This window comes from Mustela nivalis, assembly GCF_964662115.1.
Source record: "Mustela nivalis genome assembly, chromosome: 7".
NCBI lineage: Eukaryota > Metazoa > Chordata > Mammalia > Carnivora > Mustelidae > Mustela > Mustela nivalis.
In genome coordinates this window covers 137,665,713-137,685,577 of record NC_139026.1, presented here as the reverse complement: position 1 = coordinate 137,685,577, position 19,865 = coordinate 137,665,713, and the positions used below count along the sequence as shown (strand labels likewise).

Here is a 19,865-nt window from a genome sequence, read left to right as displayed (position 1 = left end):
GCTTGCTAGTCTCCTGCCGCCCTGACCCAGAGGAGGGACTCTCTGTGTGGCTCTGCCATGCTCCAAACAAATTCTCAAAGCTATTTGTAAAATCACAAATCGGTCGTGTCCTCCTGAGCACGTAGTATCATCACATTTCTCAATAACAAGTCTGGTGAACCTGGGCCTCCCAGTGTCTGAGGACTTCGGAGCGAGGATAACTAGATGCTCGCCGCTCTGTACGGCGATGTCTGTCTTGATCTACCTTCCCAAAAAGCAGGTATCAAAAAATTTAGGTCAGGGCGCCTGGGTGGCTCAGTGGGTTAAGCCGCTGCCTTCGGCTCAGGTCAGGATCTCAGGGTCCTGGGATCGAGTCCCGCATCAGGCTCTCTGCTCAGCAGGGAGCCTGCTTCCTCCTCTCTCTCTACCTGCCTCTTTGCCTACTTGTGATCTCTCTCTGTCAAATAAATAAATAAAATCTTTAAAAAAAAAAAAATCTAGGTCAACAGTACGGCCCCCAAGTTAGACTCTAATTCAGCTGAATTGGACCAGTAAAGGAGCACTTGAGGACAGTAGGCACAGGCCTTTATCTTGGGGTGCCCGCTGACTCGGGGGGGTGAGATGTATTTTCGAGTGCACCAGGGAAAGATGCCAACGCAGGGATCTTGTGTTTTGAAAAGCAGCTGACCTACCTGTCACGCCCAGTGTCATTGTACCTCACACCAGACACTTCTAAATTCTGGCCAGTCATATGTCCCCGACCCCCCTCCCCCCGCCAGTGAAGACCAGCTTCAGGTGGTCCCAGGTGTCCCTGGGCAGCCGTGCACAGGTGCGTGTGTGCGTGTGAGAGAGAGTAGTTATCTGGTGATGTCTCTCTTGTCCCAAGAGTCCGTGAAGCCAGGCGCTCCCTATGGAGGACGAAGGCCGCTGAGCTGTTAGACCGAGGGATGGGCCTCGGTTGACGGAGCTGAGCCGCGGCGACCACCAGGCTACAGGGAGCCCACCTCAGTCACGCCGCATTAGTTTCAATGGACGTAACACCTGTCGTTAAAAAGACCAAATGGATGGTTTTAAGGCAGCAGTGGTACTGAGTTTCCCCAGTGTCTGTGCTTCTTAATAGAGATTAGACGTGAATATGGATTTATAGCCCATGAATAGGAAGCAGCAAGCGACTGTATAAACGCACAGGGAGCTGGACAGCTCCCCCCTAACCCTTCCAGAAGCTTCCTCGTCCCGTGTGCACTTTGGTCTGACGGTCCGCTTCTCCCTCCCTTTGCAGCTTCTACAGCAAGCCACCTCCTCCAGCAACCTGGGTGCGTTCAGTGGCATTCAGCAGATGGCTGGTAAGTCGTGACGCGTGTCTTTGCTTTGGACCGTGCTGTTGGCTGGACTTGGGTGGCTTCCGAGGGCTAAGAAGACGAGCAGGGAAGAAAGAGGGAACAGAGAGCAGGAGAGCGACGAGCAGCCCTGTGGGCCTTCGGACTCCCGTGTTACCGTCAGAGTCCGGGGCTGGGGAGCTGCCCTCCACCTCAGACCTCTCCAGCCAGGGCGGGGAGGTGGGGGGCAAGGGGCTGCGAAGCCTGTCGTAACCTCCAGAGTTGTTTCCTATTTTGCTATTTTTGTTTTTTGATGGGATTGATTGCTGGGGAATTTCCAACAAGATTGCTTCTATCCAGGGCAGCCAGAATGATTGACGGGCTGCTGAAATTTTAATAAGAAGCAGTCAATAAATATTCTGACCTCCGTAATGAGAGCCAAGATTGCAGGCCTATCTTTGATACAGTTTGCAGTCCCCTGATAGCCGTAGACAATTAACAGGGTGCATTTCTTTTCTTTTTTTTTTTTAAACTTTGGTACCCTCGGTTGACAGAACTGTGCACGAGAAGCTTTTATGCACAAGTATTATCTTTGTTCTTGAGAAAATCAAAGCGGGGCTGGATTTGAAAGCTGGCTCATGAAGGATTTCTTTGTAGAATGAGCTGCGTCAGTAGTAACCCAGGTGCGATGATTAGTGAAAAGTCACTCCTAAGGCGTCACCTTCTGGGCTCTGACCCTAACTTCCGCAGGGCTCGAGAAGGTGGCCCGCACTGTCTGTCAGAACACAGGTGCCGTCCACCTGCCCTGAGGGCCAGCGAGGGAGCACTTCCCTTATTTGGTTCCAGAAAGATGCGGGAAGTGAGGGCAGGAGAAGAACAGAATTTTGGCATGTTAGAATCAAGCGCCATTTGTTTTTAACAAAGGACACCCTGACTCAATGAAATGAAACCTTGAAGGTATAGAATAGAAGCCAGATTTTTTTTTTCCCTGTCACTGTGAAAACACCTTTTTTCTCATTTCTTTTTTTTTTTTTCCCTAAATAACTATTCTTGGTTTTGTTTGATTGTTTCACTTTGAATGTATCTGGAAGGACTTCCTCCTCACGTGTGCTCCGTGATCACCAGCCCAGCCCTCCCCCGTGGCCCCACAGACTAAGGGGAACCTGTTGTCTGACAGGATATGTTGGTCTACAGTTAAAAAAAAAAAAATGCAGAATTATTCATTGGGCTTTAAGTCTCATGACAATGCCAACGTGTTTTATTGTAATACTGCTCTCAGTTTACTAGGGGGAAAAACATGTTAAAATGGTAAGCAGTTCAGTCCTTCAGCAATATATTTATGAATACGGTTTTGGAGGCTTGCCTTGGATCTAAGGATCACAGCAAATGGTTAACGTTTAGTTCTGCAAAGGGAATTGGAGAGACAAAAGTGAAAAATACTCAGGGAGTGCTCTGTGTTTTCAAGGGAAAATCTCCCGATTATGGCTCTACAGGAAATATGAAGATTTGTCATATTTTCAACCAATACAACCTTTATTTTCCCCTCTAATGGTATGGACCCACCCAGATCCGAAATTAGGATCTTTCCTTAGAGGAAGCCTCCGGCTCTCCCACTCCCAGTTAAATTATGCAGAGGTCACGGGGTCCTGAGGCGACAGCCGAGCGTGTCTTCCCCGGTGGACAGAGCGCCCTGTCGTTTTTCAGTGCCCTGGCTCCTCGGACTCGCCAGCCACAGGTCAGGATGGTGGCATTTACATGCTCTGTGCGCTCATTTAAAAACTAAAGCTATCCAGGAGTCACCTTAGAAGGTCCATGGAGCAGATGGCTAATTTAAAGGCAGTCTGTAAGCACTCTGGGCCTTCCAGAATATCCCTTTCTTGAACCTTCAACATATAAAATTCAGCACACTAAGACTGCACAGGCTGTGAAATCACATGCTGAGTGGTCCATTATCTACCATCACCTTGAACACTCCGAGTATCAAGGATGTCAATGTCAGGGCTCCATCTGCTCGGTGATTTCCAGAAAGGTGGTTTCTTCATTCCTAGGGAAAATCCAGCTGCTTCCTCCTGAGTATTTGAAGCACGGTGGTTTGGACTATATATTCTATATATTTTCTGCCAATAAAATCAAGTTATAAGGCTTCCTGCTCTTTCGTCCTCTCCCGAAGTAGGACTTCGCTCCTGTCTTTGCCAGTCATCCGGACCAGCATTACAAAGTGAAATGGTAACAGAAGTACCTCTCTGAAGGAGGTTTCCCTGGGACGCCCAGATGGCTTAGTCCATCGAGCATCTGACCCTTGATTTCATCCCAGGTCATGATCTCGGGGTCGCGAGATCAAGCCCCTCGCTGGGCTCTGCACTCAGCGCAGGATCTGCTTGAGATTCCCTTCTGTCCTCTGGCCCCGCCCCCTGCTGGCTCTCACACTCTTCCCTTCTCTCTCTCTCTTAAAATAAGTAAGTGAATCTTTAAAAAATAAAGGAGGCTTCCCTGATACCCCATGAAATATGGGAGGGGTACCCTAAAGCCCTTTCTTCTTTCCTCACCACCTTCCCCAAACGCTCCCAAGCCATCAGGCCCCAAGAGGCGCTCGGCCTGGCTCCGCTGAGAGGTGCTACTGACTATTTCCGAGTGGATGGCTGAATACATGTATAAATTGACAAACACAAATTGATATTTTGGATACATTCCCAGGGGAGCTTAAGTTAAACGCCCTATTTTTTCAATGGAGAAATTTGACCTTGGCCTTAGCTCCTGAGCCGAGAAAACATTACGTGAGCTAATGACAGCATCTTCACGGTTGGGTTGCCGAGGATTCGGCAACCGTGGGTTCACGATCAAACATGTGGCCAAGCACGTGGCCCGCAGCATCCGGTGAAAGCGATAGGAAGAAATCCAAGAGGCCGTTTACCCCAAATCTCACCCGAGGTTCAAATGCTGGGCTTGAGATCAGGGCCCAGTTCGAATGGGAACCTACATGATTCAGACGCAGTTTTTATGTCTTACGGCATAAAACATACTCCACTTGTAAAGTTCGAACTTTAGTGATCTAGCTCGGAACACTACCACTAGAGAGAGAGAAACATCATTCCAGAAAGCAGCAATAATATTTTGTGAACAACTCTCAATATATAATAGGCTGTCCTTCGGGAAATTGAAGTTTATCACTAAAGTCTAAAAATGTCTCATTTGAATGAGCAAAACACTTTCTGTTTGAGCGGAAAATAAACCCACAAAAGGAAAAACATTTTCGACAAGGCATGAAGTATTGGTCTCAATAAAACGGAATGAGGCATCGGCTAGTTTCCCCAAAGTGACTGACCATTTCCCTTTCAAACTGAAAAGAACTTCACATGTGTTTCATAATTTTATGGAAGGGAACCTTTACTGAATATGGAATTTAAGAGCAGAAACTAGATCAGGCTCAAATCTGTAGAAGCCAGATGCTTTCACCTGTACTGCCTGTGTGTCCTTAAACTTGACTGATTTTATTTTGCAGCTTAAAACCTCTAAGAAAAACTTGTCCGTTTCTCACCCAACTGTGATATTTGTCCCAGGAATTTCTGAAATCTCAGAAACTTGGGCTAAGAGTCTGGATTTTTTTTTTCTCTCCCTGAAAAAAGAATTAGGGAAAAGTGACTTTTCGGTCAATACTTTTTTTATAACCACTGTCCTCTCAAAAGAGCATCGCATTCAATAAGCAAGGGTCCTATTTCACAGTTTCGTTTTTAACAGCGCTCCTTGCAATTACCACAGTTTATCCTCACTGCATGCCAAGGACAAAACCTGCACTTCGTTACTCTGTTGCACTTGAAAAACTGAAGTGGGAAATGTTAGATAATAACTCCGTGAGACCCGCTGGACGGACTGACGTCCAGAGTTCAAGGAAGCACAGGCGTCTTGCTTCAAGGGCGCGGGGGGGCCGCCGAGGATTAGAGGGTCATGAACACACTTGCCCATGTCACTGTGCTGGGACGCAGCAGGTCCAAATTTCCAGCACATCCGAGCCCCGAGCTCCGGACCACCCCAGACATGGTGCACCTGTTCTCAGCAGGTACAGAGGTCTGTCCACAGACACACAGACTGCAGTGACCTTCCCCTGCACACGGTTTCACGGGCCAAATCACGAATCCAAGCCACAGATCAGTAATGCAGAGAGCTCTCCAGAACGCCGCAGAAAGAAGCAACAGTCCCAGGAAAGCTGCTTCCCTTCCTTCTAGAAGGCGACGCACGTGTGTTCAGAGCGGGCTGTTTGGTGTTGGGGCAGCTTTGTTTTGTTTTGTTTTTTCCCAGCATGCGGAGGTGTTATTAAAGAAATTAAAGATTTACAGAGCTCTGACGAAGAAGAGTTCATCTGTTGATTCACGGAGCTACGACCAAAAAGAATGTATCTGTTGATGGACGAGATGAAAGGGCTGCACTTGGCGTCGTCCAAGATGGTGGCAGTGATTCTCTTCCAGAACATCCGGCCTGAGTTTTAAAAGTCACAGTGAGAGTTTACAGGGCACCGTTCTTTGCTTAAAACAACATACGCCCTCTTCCTACATGGGTGTGGGATCCTGCCTCTACAGAAGGCCGTCCTGGAATGTCTGTGACAAGAGGACAGGACGGGAGATGTTTCCAGAAGCTGGTGTCCATGTTCCGCGGCGCCTGGGTTGTGAGGGCTGGGCTCTGGATTCGAGAAGGCCTTCCTGGAGCAGAGCTTCCCACCCTCTCGCTGCAGACGCTTCCCGCGAATGTGCTAATAGGCCTTATGAGAACATTCCATAACCACCCATCTGTCACTTTTTAACAGACCTGATTGGCAAGCACTTGTAACAACTGACATCTGTTCTCGCTTATTGATATGCAGATTTATGGTAATTGCTATGAACAATAAGACACAAAATTACCTAAGGTGAACATTAAATTAAATTTTCATGCCCTTCTCCTTATAAATAATTTTTTTAAATCTTAAATTTCAAGTAGGCATATTGCACATCTGTTCTGTACATCATTTCTTCGTCTGGAGAAGGATTTTTCTTTTCCCAAGTAATGAATGAAAAGTTGAATGCCTGCATTCCCCCTAATTTTTTTTTTTTTTTTTAACCATCTTGGTCTTGGCACGCTGTGGGATTTCGTAAAATGTATTTAGATGTTTTGTATTTCTAGTCACCCAGATTGTCGCCCCTGGCTTGCGTGGGGCCCCTCGGAGCAGAGGGCTCAGTGAGGTGGAAAGCGCTTGCTCTGCCGGGGAGACAGCAGATCCCGGGTGCAGCGGGCTCTTCGGGTGCCCCTTGGGGATCACCAAGTGGCCCCGCGGAGAGGGTGACCAGAGGGCCGGTGACCTAGAAGAGAGCTGAGAGAGGAAGGAACAGAGTGGCTCACACACCCCAGAGACAAGAAAACGGCAGGGAAGAACCAAAACGGGGCCGCAGAGAGCGCCAGGCGGCCTGCAGCCGGGGCCACCAGTGTTGGCTGGGCCCGGAGGGGGCCGGGGCCCAGGGAGGACCGCGCAAGGGCGTGTGGTCAGAGAGCCAGAGCGCCGCGGACAGCCTGGGGTGGTGGAAGCAGGAGAGGGTCGAGGCACAGAGCTCCGGGGGCTGCTTTCCCTACTCAGGGCAGATGCCTTTTCTGGAAGCAGCGTGGGCCCCCCAGGCCCTCAGTAGGACCGAGGGCGTGTGTGATGTCCGCCCGGGCTGGGGGAGCCGGGGAAGGGGCAGGAAGAACCTAACATCCACCACCTGGCTTGTGTGCTGTTGGCAGGGAAGGGTCCAGATGCCTTGGCCTGGGGACACCCTAGGGGGTGTGCCAGCCCCCAGAGGAGGCTGTCTTCCTGGAGGGACCCACGAGAGGACGAGCCCTGGGCCTCCGTGGGAACGGACAGAAGGCCGTGTACCGGGGAGCGGAGCCTCGCTGCCCCGCGGCCAGGCCACAGCAAGCCCCGCAGAGGGGCCTGACCCCCCGCCTTAGGCCCCTGCCTGGGTCCCACCTCAGCCCGGGAGCTCGGGGAGAGCCTCTGGCTCCTTGGGCTTCCTTGCTCGGCCTTTGTGCATCGGTTTTTGTCTGGAGCGGGCGCTACAGCCGTTTCTGGCCTGGGGTTCCCTCCTCGGCACAGTCCGTTCGGGTCCCCATTGCCCCCCGGGTCCGGCCGCCCCAGCCGGGCCTCGGGCCTCTGGGTGGGTGGGAGTCCCCAGCTCCCGGGCGCCCCCCCCCGCCCCCCAGTACAGCCGAGGGACACAGCCCTGCGCTCCGGGCTCACGGGAAAGCGGTCCGGGCCCATGTGGGCCGCGGGGAATCGGGAACAGGAGAAGGGGGACACTGGGGGGTCGGTGACGGGCAGGAGGGAAGTCACAGCCCAAAATGAACGCGGCGGTTCGGCGATGTGGAGAAGGAGGCGCAGGCGGTTCCTGGTCCCCTCCAGGCGCCGCGCCCGCCTGGGACCCTGCGCCCCGGCCTGGCTTCTGGGACCCGAGCCCGGAGCCGAGCGGGGAGCGCTGCGAAGGCTGCGGGTCAGTCCCGGGGCGTCGCGCAGGCCCGGCCGCACCGCTGCAGCACCCCCGTGTGCGCCCCTGCCCCTGCGCCCCGGGCGTCTGCTTGGGAAACCCCGTGTCCCGCCATCCCCCCCCACCTCCGCCCCTTTGCCCCGAATGTTCTGGGAGCAGAGCTGAGAGACGAGCGTGGATCACAAGCGCCCTGAGGAGGCGGCGGCGGCGGGGCAGAGGGAACCAGCGGGACCCAAGGCGCACAGGGAGGCCTTCGTGGCAGGGACGGGCCGGCCCCTGTGAGGGGCGCCACCTCCGCAGGGTGGTCCTCCCCGGGGCTCTGTGTCCTCGGCGGGTGCCTTGGTCCCCGGGCCCGTTGGGAGCGCCGCTGGTGCCGGGGGCGAGGGCGCGTGTGAGGCCGGAGGAGCCGCCCGGCCCGCGCTGTCTTCCCGGCGCCACTGTCCTCCCTGCGCCGGCAGTGCCTCCAGGACACAGTGGCTCTTGTCGCCGGGGAGAGCCCCGCGGCCCAGCCCCTGCCACACAGGACAGGTGGAGGAAGGGAAGCCTCTGCGTCGTCAAGGAAAGCAGGGATGGGGAGGATCCGGCCTGGGAACCGCTCCTCCTCCAGAAAGTGGGCGAGGAAGCCGCCACCCCTCCACCTACCGCCTGGAGCCCACGGAGCCCGCACTTCTCGGTGGGGACGGGGCTGTGGCCCTCCCAGCGTCAGCACGCGGGACCCCGAAAGGACTAGAATGGGAGGAGTGGCGTGATCCTTTGCCGGGGTGGGGGTGGGGGCTGCCTCGGTCAGCTGCCCAGTGCTGTCCCGGGTTCCTCCCGTCCGGTCAAAGACCAGAGAGAAGGAGCTGTGAGTCTGGGGCCTTCTTCCAGCAGCAGATGAAGTGGGACTCCGCTCGGGGCCCTGGCTTCTCCTTGCTTTCTGGGGGGCAGACGCTGCTGAACGGTGGGACAGATGTGTCGGGGGCTGGGCGGGGAGAGAGTTGGGAAGATAGGTAGAGAGATGACGGAGTGAAGGTGGGTGGACGGACAGACAGATGAGCAGCAGGGACGCGGGCTCCTCCTGCTCGCTGCATCTCTCCGTCGAATCCTCCTTTTTCCCCAGGCCCCTCAGATGCTGGCCCTCCTGCTGACCTGTCCTTCCCACTGTCCCTCTCTGCGGCTTCCTTGGGCCCATGTTTTTGCTTTCCTTGCGGTGTGATTGTTGAGCACAGTCGGCCCCCCACCCGCTGTGGTGCCCCAGAGCCGAGGTCCCTCTGCCTGGCCTGCTGGGTGGAGGCAGGGGAAGGTGGACTAGGACGGCAGAGTCCCCTGAGTGGTGACACGTGGGAAGAAGGGTCGAGGGGACCCTGAAGGTGACACACCCCGAGTGTGAGCAGAAGAGGACAGTGGAATGGAAAACTGGAGTATTGTCAGCAGGGCCCCAGCCATGCCAGTGGTGAGATAAGGAAGATGCATTGTTCTAATAAATATTTGGAGACTGGATTAGTGACCGTTGTGGAAAACAGTCCGTAGGGAAAGCCGTGCTAAATACTGAAGGACGAACAGCGGAGAAAACCACAGCTTGTGTGGGTCTGCGGGTGGTCCTCTTTGTTGTGGTTCATGGGAATTTCATGTTGGATGCCCCTGTCCGTTCGCCCTGCGCGGATTCACCCATCGCCTGCTGTGCCTACAGCGACGAGTCTGTGTCTGTCTGCACAGGCGGACAGACAAACCTTAGCCCTCAGGGAGCTCGGTATCTAGTTACGGGGGTGAAAGGTACACACCCATAAGCTCAAGGTGAGATGTGGCGAATGCCACAAGTCAGAAACAGAGACCAGAGACTTAGAGCACACACGGAAGGGGTGTTGAATGCAGACTCGGTCTTCAGAGGGAGGCTGTGCGGGGTGGTAGGAGCACTGCCCGGGTTCAGGGGCCCGCAGCCAGCTCTCTGCTGTCAGGCCTCAGCCCAGGACCTGAGTCTCTGAGCCAAAGCGTGGGCTAAGTTCTTTGGAGTTCTGGAATCCCCTCTGCGCGCTGCAGGCCGCATCAGGGGCGGGTCAGGGGAGCGGTCTTGGAGGCCAGAGGAGCTCCGTGGGACCGGAACCAGGAGACAGGCTCTGCTTACCATCAACTCGTGCCAGGCGGGTCCCGTGGGTTTTCTTCCACGGGTTGTGCCATTAAAGCATCAGAAGGACCGTTAGCCACAAGAGGGCCAAGAGGGGACTGATGGGTCAGAAGGAACGTCCCGCACTGCCCCCAGCATCACTCAGGGCCTGGGCCCGTCAGCCCACGCAGGTGTGAAGTGCACTCGAGCCCCTGGTGAGCGCTGAGACCCTCACTGCGTCCAGGTGGGTCCGTGCCGAGGCCAGGTCTGTGCCTCCTCCATTTGCCTCAAGTACCCCCAGAAAAATAAGACCACGCTTCCTCAAGTCCCACGTCTTCATAAGGATGACCCTGTCTGACCCTGGATCAGAGGGAAGGGGAGTGAGCTCTGGTGCCAGTTGCACTGACCGGAGGAGACAGGGTTGCTGGGAGGCTGCCCTGGGCTCGCAGAAGTTAGCAGGATTCCACAACTGCCCGTGTCCGGCGTCTGCGCCTCCCCAGCCCCTAAGTGGATTTTGAAATCAGGTGCTTGGCTCTCTCCTAAGCCAAGGCGGCCGGATGTCTCCGGGAAGAAGACAGGGTGATGTTTTGAACAACATGAAGAGCCATTTTGCGGCAAAGACATCAGGAAGTCTTTTCTGAGTAGGACTTGTGACTGGGGCAGCCAGGCTGGGGGAGCAGGATAAGCGAGCCCCGCGGCCGTGCTCTGAGCCATGCTTAGGCAGAGGGCTCCACACCGTGGCTGGGGGCTTGCACAGGAATGTTGCTAGAATATTCCATCACCACTCCCTCCACCACCGCCCCCAACATAGAAGGAAGCTGCGATCTGGCCAGTCTCTCTAAACCAGTCGGCATGTATTAAGCACCTGGATTTGAGACATGAGAAGAAGGTAAAATTAAGCGGATTACTTAAAACTAGCATCTTTCTGTGTAAAATTCCTCTGTGTGGGGAGAGAACCATTGTTGCCTGCTTCTTGAATGTGCTTTAGTGGGAAGTGAATCATGAACAAAGACTGAATGTTCGGAGACCCTTGGGGTGAGAAACAGAGGTGGGGAGGTGATACGGGCATGACCCCCAAGGCCTCCCCAAGGTCAGGCAGCCTCCCTGTGACAGTGACACCCCCAGATCTCAGCTGACCCCACCCTCGTGTTCCTGCAAAGTTTTACTTCTCTCTGCTGCTCTTTGCTTCATTTTCAGTAGCTAGAGATCCGTTCTGGTTAAACACGGTCCTTCTCTGAAACCCAAAAATGCAAATACAAGCACTTTACAAATAAAAATAGGACGGGCATTGCCGTTTTTATTCCTTCATTTTCTTATTCATGTTTTGTGAGTTCCTACCATGGTCACGTTTGAGTTCACATTAACAGTGAGTGTGGAGCGAGGACATCGGTGGCGGTTGTGACAGTGAGAGTCGTAAGGGCAGTGTTGGCGCCGGGCCCATCCCGGTGCTGGGCGATCTGCGTTCTTCGTCTCATTTAATCTGCGCGCTGTCCTTGGCCGTGAGGAGCAGAGAACAGTCCCAGTCACTGAGCAGGAAGCGCAGAGGGGAACCAATTCTCCCGAGTCCCCCAGCTGGTAAAGTGGCAGAGCCAGGAAGCCCATTCAGGTTCCGAGCAGGAGGAGCGTTTGACTTTGATGTCCCCAGTGGACTAACCGGGCGGCCCGTCCTGCAGCCACTGGGCCCCCGACTCACGGTTTCCTGACAGGGGGTGGCCTGTGCACACACACGGTCTTCCTGTCCTTCCCAGTGATGTCTGCTGCCCTGGGAGGCGGCATTTGGGGACCGGTCCTGGGCGAGGACAGGCAGCAGGGCGCACGGGCGGCAGCTCCGCTGGGAAGCGTGGTGGCGGCCTGTCACCAAGGCAGCTGGGCAGAGCATGCCATCACAGCGTCTGCTGCCCGGGGCCCCTGCTCCTGTCGCTGCCCCCGCGTTTGGAGCCAGGCCAAGCAGGCCTCTTGCTAAAGTGGCGTCTCTCTTCCCCCCGCAGGCATGAATGCTCTGCAGTTACAGAACCTGGCAACGCTGGCGGCGGCGGCGGCCGCAGCCCAGACCTCAGCCACCACCACCAATGCAAACCCTCTGTCCACCACGAGCAGCGCCCTGGGAGCCCTCACCAGTCCCGGTAAGGGGGTGCCCTCCCTCTGGGGACACGGGGCGGGGAGTGGGGGGACTGTGTCTGGAGGGGGCACCCCGGCCTTCAGGGGTGCGGGGCTGCTGGCTCGCTGTAAGGTTTCTTAAAGACTCGGGGTGTGAAGGCCAGTGCATGCGGTTTTCCAGGGCATAGGAGGGAGTGTTCTGGAAGGGTCTCTCCACCACCTTGCTGGGGGCATCTCCCGCTCACTCCGGCCAGCGCCACTCCATCGGGCCTTGAGGAAGGGCCTCCCTCTCCCCCTCTTGTTTGCTCGGCCGTCTTTGTTGTGCTCCTTAGCACTTCCAGAACATTCTGTTGCATCTCAGAATCCCACGTTGTTCCGGCGTTCTGTTTCACAGCGACGGGGTCCTGCCCCCCCCCCCCCCGTCGTTTGCTTTTACAACCCCCGGTCTGGGGAGGACCGGCCCGGGATGCCCCCGTCGCCTTCTGGGCGAGGCAGTTGAAAGTCTTTCTCCTCAAAGTGTTGTCACCTTATTCAAAAGCAGATGCCATTTTTCTTTTCATCTGAGCCAGATGTAACGTGGTTGCCTGGATACCATGATTTGTGTCTTAAAAACTGTCTTGCTGGCTTTTCTTCGTCTGGAGTCTTCTAGGCCTTGACAGATAAGCTCCGGCGCACACCTCAGGCGTGGAGGCCGAGGCCCGGCAGGGGCCCCGCGGAGCCCATGGGCCCTGTGCTGGCTCTGCCGCAGCATTGCCGGGAGCTGGAGGTGCCCCCGGAGGCGAGCACGGGGCTGGCCTTCAGGAGAACCAAAATTTGAGCTGCACCCGGCAGGCCGGCTTGCTTAAGGCTTCTGGCCGCAGGAAGCAGCGGGGCTGCGCGGGGAGCCCGTGCCCCCCAAGGAACCACAGCCCATGGCCTAGTGAGGAAACACTGGGTGTTGCACGCATTTCCCCACTGCAGGGACACATTCGGGGACACGTAGGCGAGGCCCCGGGGACTCGTCCTCACATCCTGTCCTGTCCCAGCCACAGCACTGGGGAGTGTTGACTTTGTTCTGTAAAATGTCTTCCAAAACGTGCCATCACTCTCCGCGGGCCTCGTCTGGAGCAGTCGATGGTCTTTCCAAAAAATCAACTTTCACCCCGTTTCTTTGTTTTTTTTTTTACCCCCCAGCAAATCAAGTCACAACTCTACTGCGCAGTACGTAGACTTGTTACTTAAGTAAATTCTCCAGTGACTGTGTTTAAGAAACAGACTTCTTCAGGGCACCTGGGTGGCTCAGTAGGTTCAGTGTCTGCTTTCAGCTCTGATCATGGCCCTGGGGTCCTGGGATGGAGCCCCGCGCCCTCGGGCCCCCTGCTGAGTGGGGAGCCTGCTTCTGCCTCTCCGTCTGCTGCTCCCCCTGCTTCTGCTTTCTCACTATCTTTCTCTGTCAAATAAAATCTAAAAAAAGGAAAGAAAAGAAATAGACATCTTTGGCGTAAACTCCCATTTATAAAAATAGTCGTGACTTTTCTTAAAAGCAAGCTAAACATTTTGACCTCGCTAATTTGCCTCTTTTATAATTCAGATTGAAAAGCATTTTCTTAAATAAGGATGTTTATCTCGCCTATGAGGACTATGGAGCGACTACATTGAAAGAGCACTAAGTGTCATATACCAGAAGCAGATATCTTTAACTCTGTTTTACTTGGAGAGAGAAAAAAAAAAAAAAAAACTAAAAGTCATTTATAATCTGTTTGCTCTTTATTTGCTTAAATAAAAATGAAGAGGATTAGGTGTTTATAAAGAGAAAGCCATGTCAGCTGTATTTGGCAAAAGGAAGTGATGATAATTTTTCCACCCCTGGTCTTCATCTTCTCTTCCTTTTATCAAGAGCAACCGTAGAAACTGACCACATCGTTGGCAATAAGGCGGAGGAAAAAAAGAAAACTTGTCCTTAAATGGCAGGGGGGCCGTGTAGCCCCCAGTTTGAACCTCCAGCCCTTAAAAACTTTAACTTGGATATGTTCAGTGCTGTAGTGACATGAAAATTGTTCTGCCATTCCAGAGACAGGCCATTAGCATAAGAGGACATTTTGGCTAATGGTTTGTGGCCTATCGTTTGCTTGTGAGAGTTCATTTGACTTTATTAAAATATGCTCTCCCATTGTGATATTTGGGCTGGAATGGGCCTGGGCTCTGGGGAATCAGAACCAATATTTGAACATTTCGTTCTGTAAAAGAAGACGTGTCCGTTTAAGAAGGCAAGTGCAGAGAGGCCGCGAGCTGGTCGGGGTAGACCGTGGAGTTGGTAGGTAACCGCTCCGAGGGGCTGTCTGATGCCAGGCCCTGGCCCGGGTGCAGGGGGGCGGGGGGACCACAGCAGACGTGCTCCCTGCTCTCGGGTAGGTCCCACTTGGTGAGGGGATCTCAGACGATAAGCAGTTCAGTGCGCCCCATGTGCGCCAGGCCACGCGGCGCTGTGAGGCCAGCCTGGACAGACCGTGGCGGAGAGTGAAGGGAGCTGGAGGAGGCCACCTGGTTAGCTAGGGAAGGGACATTCAGGCATAGACAGAGCACGCTGGAAGCTGGGAGGGAACTGGGGCCATCTCTCCCCAACAGGGGAGCTGTGGCACCCGGAGCAGAGAGGAGGGGGGCCGCCACGTCCCTGGACCCAGCGCTTTCCATCCAGTAGGGTCACCAGCTCGAAGACATTGGAACCTTCTTCCAGCGGTGGGGGACTCAGACAGCTGAGGAAGATGGCCTGTGTGTTTCAGGAACTTTAAGCACATGTGACCATTTTCAGGTTTTTCCTGAGCTCTTAATGAAAGGGAAAATGTGTCCTGAGATCTGTTTTCCTTCTCCCCATAGCAGAGCGTCCTTACCTTTGCTCTCAAAGACGCATTCTGCCCTTCCAGAAATTCTGCTGCGGTACCACTGAAAGTGGTTTTTCTCCTCTCTGTTGAGCAATGCTTTGCATAATAGCTGAAAGTATTTCATTAGAATCCTGAAGTGTAGCAGCAGCCACGATTTTAAATCTACATTTCAATTATTTTTCTTAAGCGTAACTAAAAAAAAATCTGGCATTTAAGTGAAAGTAAATGATTTGTCTAATTTCCATCAGGGACTTTTTCAAAGTCACAGAAAATGTGGTTGGTAGAATTCATGACCGTCCACTTCATCAGAACTATTACCTACAATCTAAAAGGGGTGCGACGTAATTCCCAAGGCCAATGCCATTATTTATTTTTAAATAATAAAAAACAGGACCTGCCGACATTATACCCCTAGCAGTCCAGTCCATCAGTGAAAGGCACAGAGGCACCATCGCATGGCTCCCACACGGGCCCTGGCTTTACCCTGCTTTCAGAGATGTCCCCTGTACCTCACACAAGTCCATCTTGAAAGGAAAGGGACAAGTCAATCCCCCAAACTATTAATTTTTTTTAATAATTGTAAATTTATCATTTCAATTTTGCATACCCAGGCATAGTCTCCCTACAGCATTATTATAAATGATTTTAAACAGTCTCTGCTTTAAAACATGAAAGATTAAGCTTTAATTTTTGTTAAAAAAAAAATCCCCTTAGGCAATAAATAGGTTCCTTTGTCTCATGGCCTTGAAATAAAAATTAAAATAGTTTAAATTGCCCATGGTTAGAATAAGTGTTTCATGCAATTATCAGATGGTAGTGAATAAAATTAGAAATTAAATCATGAAAGAATAAAAACCAGGTAAATGCATATTACGCCTTTTATGGGTTCCTCACGGGTCTTTCAAAGCCTAATTTAATCGTGTTTCTTGTCTTTTATTTTGATATGATAATTTCTCCTTTGTTTACTTCATTCTCTTAATTAATTCTTGGGTCATTTCCTCTCCAAATTTTGAACCTGTTTTGGAGGAGTGTGTCTCTGTGTTGGTATAAAGAAGAAATTGTCTACAAGGTGTGCAGTGAGGGCTTAAAGATGATGCTGGTCTTTCTCCTGCTCCTGGGCTTGTTTTTGCCTGGGGCTTTTGACAGCTCGGGAGGGGGCATTATTAATTGCCACACAGGCACGTGTCTTTGGCATTTTCTGTCTCAAACATAATACTGCATTCATGTACCCCGTTATTCCACTGACCGTCTTCTGTTTTGTTTTTAACATGTTTTAAAATTCTCCAAATGCTTCCATAAGTGCGCTCAATCAGGCACACAGTTCAGGATAGGAGATAATTTCTTATGAAATTATTAAGTATATAAAGCCTTTTAAATGTAGGGGAGGATGTTTCCCGTTCCCACCGTTGGCTTTTCAAATAGTTCCCCCTTTAAATCCGAGGCACTATCTCTTCCTCCACTCTTCAGAAGGTCACCTGCCTCCTAGAAGGCTGTGACCAGCACAGTCCTGAGCAAACAGCCCCCAGGAGGGGTTCTTAGAGCTCACGGAGCCTGGAGTTGATTCCCTGGGATCCTCACTGCCCGGGATCCTCAGGTCGGAAGGACCGGTGGGTGGTTATCCTCAGGGTCACCCCAGAGGCTGTGTGACCAGAGGCACTTGTGTATCTTTAGGAGTGCGGGTGTCCGTGTCCCCTGAAGAGGTGTGATGGGGCCCAACCCCCCTCCCCCAGCCGTCACACGCCGGGGCCGGGAGCATCCGGTGGACTGTGATGGGGCCAGGAGACGGGCAGACACGCAGTGGGTGCTGGGCGAGGCCATCTCCGCCGAGGCCGCTCCAGTGACCCCCCAACCCCGGGAAGCCTGAGAGTCAATCCCCCGCCCCCCCTGCCCCCACGACCCGGCCCACCGCACCTTTCCCGGCCTCTTGCAGACTGGCCTCCAGGCTGGATGTGCGTCTCATCTGCCTTGCAGCCAGGCGGTTCTGGTTCCTTTTCTGGAACATCCTTTTTCCCCCTCCCGGTCGACCCACCCCGGGATGAAGCTCCGGTCATCCCTTTGTGCTGTCACAGCAGCCGCCACATCCGCTCTGGCCCTCGTCCGTCTTGCCCATGTTGGCAAAACAAGACAGATCCGTCGCTTCCCACGTGCTCCGGCGCAGCGTGGAGGGAAGCAGCCCGCTCGGCGCGGCGCTTGGGGTGCTCCCTGGCCTTCCGCAATGCCACAGCTCTCCTCCAGCTAAACCAGGCCGTTCGTCCTCCCCAAACACATGGTGGGCCTTGATGCCTTATTCTCGGCTGGATGTGCCTTCTGTTTCCTCCTATGAGAATCCCGGACATCGCTGATTTGTGGTGGCCTCAGTGCTTGGAAAGTTTAAGGGTATAGCTGTCAATATGGTGTTCTTAAGGCACATCCTAAAAAGTATAGTTTACACTAAATTAAGCTGCAGGAAAGGAATGTTTTCTAGTAATTGATTAAAAATGGCTTTATTAATACTCAAATACTTTTTTAAAAAAGATTTTACTTATTTTATTTGACAGAGAGAGAGATCAGAAGTAGGCAGAGAGGCAGGCAGAGAGAGTGGGGGAAGCAGGCTCCCCGCTGAGCAGAGAGCCCGATGCGGGGCTCGATCCCCGGACACTGAGATCATGACCCGAGCCGAAGGCAGCGGCTTAATCCACTGAGCCACCCAGGCGCCCCAATACTCAAATACTTTTAAGAGTCATTGCAAATGCCCCCCTCCGCCGTGAAGCCCTCCAGGAGGAAGTAAGTGCTTCCACGTTTCATTTCTTGGATAAATATTTAGCTGGTTCTAACCCTGAGCTCCCTTAGATTTTCCTTATGGGTGGAGAAGGAAGGGGAGGCTGCAGTGTCAGGCAAGGAAGAGGCTTCTAGAAAAGCCATCTACCCTTCTGAGCCACCCCGGTATTCTTCTCTTACGGTACTGAGCACTCCGTGGAGTGTTTCTGTAGGTTGGCTGTTTGGGCACATGCGCCGTCTCTCACTGTCCAGACAGGAAGTTCTTACAAAGTAGGAAGGGGTTATTTACTTGTAACTCCCCTGCTCCGGGGACCCTCAGCTGGGTCACCTGCGTCACGCAGCAGGTGACGATGTCGTGAGGCAGGTGTTGTAAAGCGTATGTTTGGCCTAGTACAGCGGGCCCATCTCTAAGCAGGAAGCTGGCTCTGCCACGGTGACGGGTGACAGGGTTCCCACACCCACCTTCCACCCAGGACCCGAGGCTTCCAGAATCCCAAAACAGCCACTCCCTCCCAACAAACACTCCGGCCTGACAGGTTCCTGAAGACCCAACCCGACCCATCTCCATTAGTACAAAATCACGTAAGACATTTTCTTCTTCTCATCATTTTACAAAGATCGCCTTTTGAAATATTCTGATGTCGCGGTAGAAGCGGGAGAGGCTCCCATCAAAGAAAGGCATTTCATTTTGTCGCGAACCATCTGCTCGAGTGCGGGCTTTTAAGAGCACGTCCTCAGCGCCCTGAAGCACGTGCGCCTCTCCGGGCCACCGTCACCCTCCAGGCACCCGCGCTGCTCAGCGACAAGAGCCCCGCCAGCTGTCCAGGACGCTCCTGCTTACACGGCCCCCAGCCTTGACCTGCGTCTCGGACCCTCCCATTTTCCTCCAGACGCTCATCTGTTTTCACTGCTTGTTACCAAAGAAAAGTCTCAAAACAGTCGGTTTTCCCCATCATCAGCTACACTTTTTAAGTGTTTTAGTCAGAAAGGTGGTTAAAATTGGCTATTTATTTGTGGGGTTGAATCTAATAGCTTTCCACCCTATTGCTACCGAAAGAGAACGGACAGTCCCATTCTTTGCTCACATCCTGCAACCCTCAACGTTTTTTTTATCTAGAAGGTTTCTGTGTGTTAACTTGTTCCTGACATTACGGGACTCACTTTATTTTCATTGACGCTAATGGAGTCGAACGTGATGTAAAAGCTCCGTAATGACATGTCACCATAGTAACGGTAATTTTCTGGATGTATTTTTTCATCCATTCTACACACATTTGCTGAATGTCTCCTGTGCACCTGGGACTGTTCTAGGCATTTGAGACCCATCACCGTGGATGAGGGGGAGTAGCCCCTGACCTGTGGCAGACTGCCGTCTCCGGACAGTTCCTGAACTGCTTTAAGGCTTCATAAAGCTGTGCCTGAGGGGTAGAGACCCCCACTTCTCTGCAGAGTTCGGACTTACGCAAGCCAAGTTCACCTGTGCCCTGAGCCCTGCTTGTCCCGTCTTCCCCAGTGGGGGGGAGGTGGACAGGTCCTGCATGTGTGCCTAGGGCTGTCTCCCCCTACCACTCCATGCTTTGCTCCTGCCTCATTTTGGGTACACTTGCTAATATATTCAGATACTGGCTCTCATTCTTTGTATGTTTGCTTGGAGTAGCTCTAGAACCTGTGCTGAGCCCAGGATTAGTGATTCGTCATAGATCGTGTTCTGCACAGTCTCCTGTATTGTGCGGTAGACCCACGTCCAATCCGGTGGTGATGTGTGTACAGGCTCAGAGGTATATTTTCTGTATGACACTATGAGATCCTTTTCCCACTAAACTACCTATGTTGTGTCTGATATAGGCATATTATTACTGCTAGCACTGGCAAAAAGCATGTATTAATGGCTTAATTGTATTTTTTATCAGTGGGAAAAGTAACCAACTTTTGCAAACAAAAGTTGCTAGTCACAGCTTCCCAGGCGTTTATGATCTAAGGTCCATGTTTTAAGACTTGAAAGCAACAAAGTAAGACCATTTAGGTCACAGATGGTTTGATCCCATCAGCCGCTATAAACTAGATGCAGTGGTCACATGCAAAAATAAAAAAGCAAAATGCACCACGCAGACCAGTCTAGCTGAAAAGCAGGAAGTCAGATAAGGTGCAAGGGATCAGTAACAGGAGAGATTCTGTCTTGAGGAGGTGGGGAAATTTTAATAGAACAGCTGACATTTGAGCCCAGATTTTAAGCCTAAGTGAAATGGAATTGTTCACTTTTACTGAAACATTGAGGGTAATACATACAACGAAT

At 52.7% G+C, this 19,865-nt stretch overlaps 1 protein-coding gene across 36 annotated transcripts in view; it reads left to right on the top strand.

Annotated features, from left to right (window-relative positions):
* The window catches only part of CELF2 (CUGBP Elav-like family member 2), an 815,373-nt gene that overhangs the window by 760,763 nt on the left and 34,745 nt on the right, over nucleotides 1–19,865 (top strand). For all 36 annotated transcript variants that reach the window (XM_082738883.1, XM_082738882.1, XM_082738909.1 and 33 more), the window contains 2 exons: nucleotides 1,259–1,322; nucleotides 11,849–11,983. In XM_082738883.1, the coding sequence (XP_082595009.1) occupies nucleotides 1,259–1,322; nucleotides 11,849–11,983 (199 nt within the window). The remainder of the gene's footprint in view (nucleotides 1–1,258; nucleotides 1,323–11,848; nucleotides 11,984–19,865) is intronic.